Genomic DNA, 7,149 nt, shown 5'->3' with positions numbered 1-7,149 from the left:
GGCTAAAGCCATTTATAGCAATTAACCCACAACAATCTTGTGAGCTATCTTATCTTCATGTCACCAAATGAGAAAAGTGTCTCAAGATTGAATTAATCACCCTAGGTCATAGAGCTAGAAAGATTTGCCTGACAGAATCTGATCTTTCTACTGCACCATGATTATCCAGATCTGGGGAATTCTGGATGAGGTTTTATCCATCTTCATTATGTTGCTACAAGATCATTTATTCATTCAGCAAACATTGACTGAGTGCCCCCTTTTGTGTTGATATCTTTGTTCTGGCTGCCATAAAATAATATCACAAATCTAATGCCTTATAAACAACAGAAATTTATTTGTCACAGTTTTGGAGGCTAGAAGTCTGAGCTCAGGGTGCCAGCATAGTCAGATCTGGTGCGGGTGCCCTTCTAGGTGGCAGACTGCCAACATAGTCACATGGCAAAGAACAGAGAAAGCAAGCTCTCTTCTGACTCTTACAAGGGCACTGATCCCATTTGTGAGGACTCCACCAATATGACCTCATTTCATCTTAATTAGAGTTTGGAAAACTCAGCAGTGGCCACAGGACTGGAAAAAGTCAGTTTTCATTCCAATCCCAAAGAAAGGCATTGTCAAAGAATGTTCAAACTACCACACAATTGCACTCATCTCACATGCTAGCAAAGTAATGCTCAAAATTCTCCAAGCCAGAGTATGTGAACATGAAATTCCATATTTTCAAGCTGGATTTAGAAAAGGCAAAGGAACCAGAGATCAAATTGCCAACATCTGTTGGATCATCAAAAAAGCAAGAGAATACCAGAAAAACACTTACTTCTGCTTTGTTGACTACACCAAAATCTTTGACTGTGTGGATCACAAGAAACTGTGGAAAATTCTTAAAGAGATGGGAATGCCAGACCACCTTACCTGCCTCCTGACAAATTTGTATGCAAGTCAAGAAGCAACAGTTGGAACCGGACATGGAACAACAGACTGGTTCCAAATTGGGAAAGGAGAACATCAAGGCTGTATACTGTCACCCTGCTTATTTAACTTCTATGCAGAGTACACCATGCAAAATGCTGGGCTGGATGAAGCACAAGTTGGAATCAAGATTGCTGGAAGAAATATCAATAACCTCAGATACGCAGATGACACCACCCTTATGGCAGAAAGTGAAGAAGAATTGAAGAGCCTCTTGATGAAAGTGAAAGAAGAGAGTGAAAAAGTTGGCTTAAAACTCAGCATTCAGAAACTAAGATCATGGCATCTGGTCCCATCACTTCATGGCAAATAGATGGGGAAAAAATGGAAAGAGTGAAAGACTTTATTGTTTTGGGCTCCAAAATCACTGCAGATGGTGACTACAGCCATGAAATTAAAAGATACTTGTGCTCCTTGGCAGAAAAACTATGACCAACCTCAGTTCAGTTCAGTTCATTTCAGTCGCTCAATCGTGTCCAACTCTTTGCGACCCCATGAATCGCAGCACAACAGGCCTCCCTGTCCATCACCAACTCCCAGAGTTCACTCAGACTCACATCCATCGAGTTGGTGATGCCATCCAGCCATCTCACCCTCTGTTGTCCCCTTCTCCTCCTGCCCCCAATCCCTCCCAGCATCAGAGTCTTTTCCAATGAGTCAATTCTTTGCATGAGGTGGCCAAAGTACTGGAGTTTCAGCTTGAGCATCATTCCTTCCAAAGAAATCCCAGGGCTGATCTCCTTTAGAATGGACTGGTTGGATCTCCCTGCAGTCCAAGGGACTCTCAAGAGTCTTCTCCAACACCACAGTTCAAAAGCATCAATTCTTTGGTGCTCAGCTTTCTTCACAGTCCAACTCTCACATCCATACATGAGCACTGGAAAAACCATAGCCTTGACTAGATGGACCTTTGTTGGCAAAGGAATGTCTCTGCTTTTTAATATGCTGAAGGGGTTGGTCATAACTTTTCTTCCAAGGAGTAAGCATCTTTTAATTTCATGGCTGCAGTCACCATCTGCAGTGATTTTGGAGCCCAGAAAAATAAAGTCTGACACTGTTTTCACTGTTTCCCCATCTATCTGCCATGAAGTGATGGGACCATATGCCATGATCTTAGTTTTCTGAATGTTGAGCTTTAAGCCAACTTTTTCACTCTCTACTTTCACTTTCATCAAGAGGCTTTTTAGTTCCTCGTCATTTTCTGCCATAACAGTGGTGTCATCTGCATACCTGAGGTTATTGATATTTCTCCTGGCAATCTTGATTCCAGCTTGTGCTTCTTCCAGCTCAGCGTTTCTCATAATGTACTCTGCATATAAGTTAAATAAGCAGGGTGACAATATACAGCCTTGACGTACTCCTTTTCCTACTTGGAACCAGTCTGTTGTTCCATGTCCAGTTCTAACTGTTGCTTCCTGACCTGCATATAGGTTTCTCAAGAGGCAGGTCAAGTGGTCTGGTATTCCCATCTCTTTAAGAATTTTCCACAGTTTATTGTGATCCACACAGTCAAAGGCTTTGGCATAGTCAATAAAGCAGAAATAGATGTTTTTCTGGAACTGTCTTGCTTTTTTGATGATCCAGCGGATGTTGGCAATTTGATCTCTGGTTCCTCTGCCTTTTCTAAAACCAACCTAGACACCATTAAAAAGCAAAGACATTATTTTCTGACAAAGGTCCATCTAGTCATAGCTGTGATTTTTCCAGTAGTCATGTATGGATGTGAGAGTTGGACTATAAAGAAAGCTGAGTGCTGAAGAATTGATGTTTTTGAACTGTGGTATTGGAGAAGACTCCTGAGAGTCCCTTGGACTGCAAAGAGATCAAACCAGTCAATCCTAAAGGAAATCAGTCCTGAATATTCATTGGAAGGACTGATGCTGAAGTTGAAACTCCAATACTTTGGCCACCTGATTTGAAGAACTGACTCATTTGGAAAGACCCTGATGCTGTAAAAGATTGAAGGCGGGAGGAGAAGGGGACAACAGAGCATCAGATGGTTGGATGGCATCACCAACTCGATGGACATGAGTTTGAGCAAGCTCTGGGAGTTGGTGATGAACAGGGAAGCCTGGTGTGCTGCAGTCCATGGGGTTGAAAAGAGCGACTGAAATAAATGAAAGAATCCTAGTTACCTCCCAAAGATCTTTCCTTCTAAAAACATTGCAGTGGTAGGGGTGGATTAGAGCTCAACATATGAACTTGGAGGGGATGGATATAGACATTTAGTCCATAATAGTTAGGAACATACTAAGCTCTGCTTGCATGCTAAGTCACTTCAGTTGTGTCTAACTTTGTGACCCTGTGGACTGTAGCCTGCCAGGTTCCTCTGTCCATGGGATTCTCCAGGCAAGAATACTTGAGTGGGTTGCCATGCCCTTCTCCAGGGAATCTTCCCAACCCAGGGATTGAATCCGAGTCTCTTGTGTCTCCTGCTTTGGCACATGGGTTCTTTACCACTAGTGCCACCTGGGAAGCCCGTACCAGGCTCTGGGAATTTATTATTGAACAAAAAAGAAAAAATTGCTCCATCTATTGGACCTTACCTTCCAATGGTAAGATATATAATAAGCAGAATAAGTAGCTTAATAACAACTCCCAGTCTTGACCCTGTTGCAAAGTCTGAGTACAAAGACCTGGAGGTAAAAGAAATGATGTGTGTGGGGGGAACTAAAAGATGCTCGGTATGGCTGGAATGGGATGTAAGGGAGGTGGATAAAGAACAGACTGTGGAGTGACCAGAGAAAAAATGGATCATAAGGAGATTAGACTAGAGGAGAAAATGAAAGTGGTTAAAGGAGAGAAGGTGAGTGTTTTAGAGGCAGAACTCTGGCTGCCATGAAGACTGAACAAAAAGGCAAGACTGAGGGTGGGAGGCCCAGCCAGAATCTGTTGCAGGAACTTGGGAGAGAGAGATGGGCAGCCTTAACCAAGGCAGTGTGAAAAAATGGAGGAAAGTAAGTGGGGTGGGGTCCAGTTAGGTTTGGAAATAAACAGAGGGCTAGGGTGGGAAGGGAACTGGGATGCCCAGCTCCCTTTCTGGCCTGGGCACCTGGGTAGATGGCAGGGCACTTACCAATATGGAGGTTCAGGAAGGGAAACTGGTTTGCAAAAGCCAAAAGTGAGTTTAGTTTTTGTGTATTGTGTTCAAGGTAACAGCTGTGTGGATCTGAAAGTCATGCATGAAATCAGAAATATATTTAGAACACATACACACACACACACACACACCCCCAGGGCTAGTGTAGAGCATGCAGAGTGAAGGGCCCTGAACCCTAAGGAACTCTGCATTTGTCCACATGCACTATTTAGTTTACGTATTTAACAACCCTGGGAATTGGGTTTTATCTTGTCAGTTTTCTCCAGAATCCATTGATTAGACAACCAGAGGCATTTCCCAGCTCTCACCTTGTGATCCTATGTCAAGTCTGCTTACATGTGAGTTGCACACTTATTCCATGAGGAGCACCTGTTGTACAAAACATGTGAGAAAGTCTGAATGCTGCCATGAAGTCTTTTTTTTTTTTTTTTTAACTGCTAGATCATGCAATATCTTAAACACGGGTTGAAATGAAAAACTCCCCATTTTTAAGACTTCTGAGGCAAAGATATTTGGGCTGCTGCTGCAGCTCAGATTGAGAACCAGGAAAGTTATCAACATGGTAAAAGTCAAGCTATGAAACCACAGAGATCAGCTAGTACATGGAGGTTTTAATACATGAAAATGGTCTTTTGATCAATTAAGGCGACAAAAAGTAACACATCCAGTGTTCCTTCCAGTAAAGTAATTAATTTGTCAGGAGAAAAGGTGGTCAGACAAAGAATCATTCCACAAAGAGAAATCACAAAATGTTATTTTGTTATTACTTTTTAGCTTTCTTGTAGGAGTACACAGGAGGAAAGGGAAAATATTTCTATAGACTCTTAAGAGAACCTTTCCATGTGGGCTGATCCCAAATACATAAAACAAAATAGAGGCTTTTGAAACGAACTTTTAAAAATAACGGGTAAGTGGTTTTTTTCCTCTTGAAAAATTGTTATACTCTGTGATTTTAAAATACCTTAAATCCCCAAACAGAAATCCACTGAAATGCAGTAATTTCATTGTAGGGTACACTGAAAATAATATTTAACCCAGTGACTGTGCATCAAAGTCGGAAAGATTATATGCTACAGTGGCACGTGGAGCCTGTTCTGTGGTCTGCATAACTGCCTGCTGCAGAGCACCTTAGGAGAAAGCTTCATGCTTTCCATGCCATTGTATAATTATTCGTATTCAGCTTAGCCAATGAGATATGACTCTTAACATTTATATAAAGGAGAAAAGAAAGTCATTTTCTAAGTTTGTTTCCACAGCAACAACATTCCATATTTTCTTCTGTGTCTAAACATGAGCAAGCTTCAACTAGAGGGAATGTAATAGGTAAGAATCCTTGTATTCTATTTCTAGTTAATCACTAAATTTTGTTGTCACTAAGTTGTGTCCAACTCTTTCACAGTCCTATGGGCTGTAACCCTCCAGGTTCCTCTGTCCATGGGATTTTTCAGGTGAGAATATTGGTGTGGGTTGCCATTTCCTTCTCCAGGGGATCTTCCTGACCCAGGAAATGAACCCCCATCTCCTACATTGGCAGACAGATTCTTTACCACTGAGCCACCAGAAATCCTAAAGGGATGTTACCTATACACTTAAATTATGCATAATAGCCTGTAGCTCTGGGAGGCCTGCCTCACAGGTAATGAACATTAAGTTAAAATAAACTTGTTAAGCTCACAAGAATCTTCCTGACCAGGCCCACCTGTGAATGATTGCAGGCAAGAAGAAATTAACACATCCCTTTCCGGAGTCTGGCCGGAACCAGAACTTTAGCCCCTCCTCTTTCAGTGTAAAAGAAGCCTGATTCCTAACTCCGGAAACGTGGTTCTTTGGGACACTAGAGCGTCATCTTCTGGGTCTGCTGGCTTTCCAAATCAAGTTGCAATTCCTTGTCCCAACAACTCATCTCTTGATTTATTGGTCCATTGTGCAGTGACCAGTATCAGATCAGACCAGTATAAGCTTGGACTCAGTAAAAAATTTTGGTAGAGCCAGCCAGGAGACTAACTGCTCGTGGACAGCCAACCCTGGTTAGGGAATTCTCCAGTAAGGCCCTACCAGCTGCTGGGACCACTTGTCTTGAGGATCTGCCCTTCAGAATTTCCTAAAGCAGCATTGGCTGCCCCAGTACAAGGCAATTGGAATAAGGGATCAGCATTTGGTAGTTGACGGGCTCAATGCAGTGGGGTAAGTCACTCCAGTGTGTACAACTGGAAAGTGTGTTTTCTCTCCGGGGCTTTTTCTCTGGAATAAGCTAATTTGTTTTGCATTGTGAACTGGTTTGTTTGTTTCTTTGGATGCTAGCATTTATTTGAATAATTTGTTTTGTCTTTAAAAATTGAAGGAAGTTTCAACTATCCCTAAAATCCTTGAGCCACAATTTAGTTAAGTGTTCTGATTACAGCTATGAACCCATAACTAAGGAGAAGATAAAGGGTCTGTGGCCACAGTACCTGTTCAGATCTCCACTAGGGGGCTAGTCAGGTTTATCCTGGGACTCTGCGCGCCATGTTGCCACCCATGCTGTGTTAATTACATTGATTGTGTTCTCCGGTGTCGTTGGTATATTTAAAATCCCAAAACCACACTTGAGGGTTTATTTAGGGTTTTCTGTTTGTTCTTTGAGTTTTTTGGTCCATTTTGCCTTGGTGCCTTTTCACCATTTACAGCCAAATCAGTTTTGTGATATTTAAAGCCTTTACTGATGTTAAATGGAGGAACAAGAGGAAAAAACCACCTGTTTGCTCTTGTCTGAGAGTTGGGCATTCCCAGGGAGAAGCGAAAGGCCCCACTTGGTTCCACCAAAAGCACCAGCCCAGAATCCAGTCCTGTTGGTTGATGCTGAAGCAAAATGATTAGAGAAAATCAGTTGCTATTTATGGTTTCACAATAAAATCCTGAGGGATGGCGGCCTTTGAGTGGCTCTATACAATCCTGCAATTAGACTTAATCTGTGAAAAAGTAGGGAAGAATGCCAAAATCCTCTGTGTGCAAGCATTTGTGCTATTATTATACATCAGGGAAGTGAGAAAAGGAAGGGAATGGGCAAGGGAGTTTGTTGCCTTAAACCTTAACTTCTTCAG

General features: G+C 42.1%; 1 protein-coding gene across 17 annotated transcripts in view; it reads left to right on the top strand.

The window, feature by feature from the left end:
• Positions 1-5,787: 5,787 nt before the first annotated feature.
• SPON1 (spondin 1) overlaps positions 5,788-7,149 on the top strand; it is a 361,745-nt gene continuing 360,383 nt past the window's right edge. For 6 of the 17 annotated variants that reach the window (XR_008702987.1, XM_055548547.1, XM_055548549.1 and 3 more), the window contains exon 1: positions 5,789-6,253. Coding sequence is in view for 1 of the 17 variants with exons in the window: in XM_055548547.1 (XP_055404522.1) it covers positions 6,244-6,253 (10 nt within the window). In the remaining 16 variants the exon portion in view is untranslated. Of the gene's footprint in view, positions 6,254-7,149 lie in introns of all 17 variants that reach the window. The other 11 variants (XM_055548546.1, XM_055548551.1, XM_055548552.1 and 8 more) reach the window with 6 other exon arrangements.

Source organism: Bubalus kerabau, chromosome 15, assembly GCF_029407905.1.
Source record: "Bubalus kerabau isolate K-KA32 ecotype Philippines breed swamp buffalo chromosome 15, PCC_UOA_SB_1v2, whole genome shotgun sequence".
NCBI lineage: Eukaryota > Metazoa > Chordata > Mammalia > Artiodactyla > Bovidae > Bubalus > Bubalus kerabau.
The sequence above is the reverse complement of the archived record's forward strand: the minus strand, read 5'-3'. Positions and strand labels throughout refer to the sequence as shown.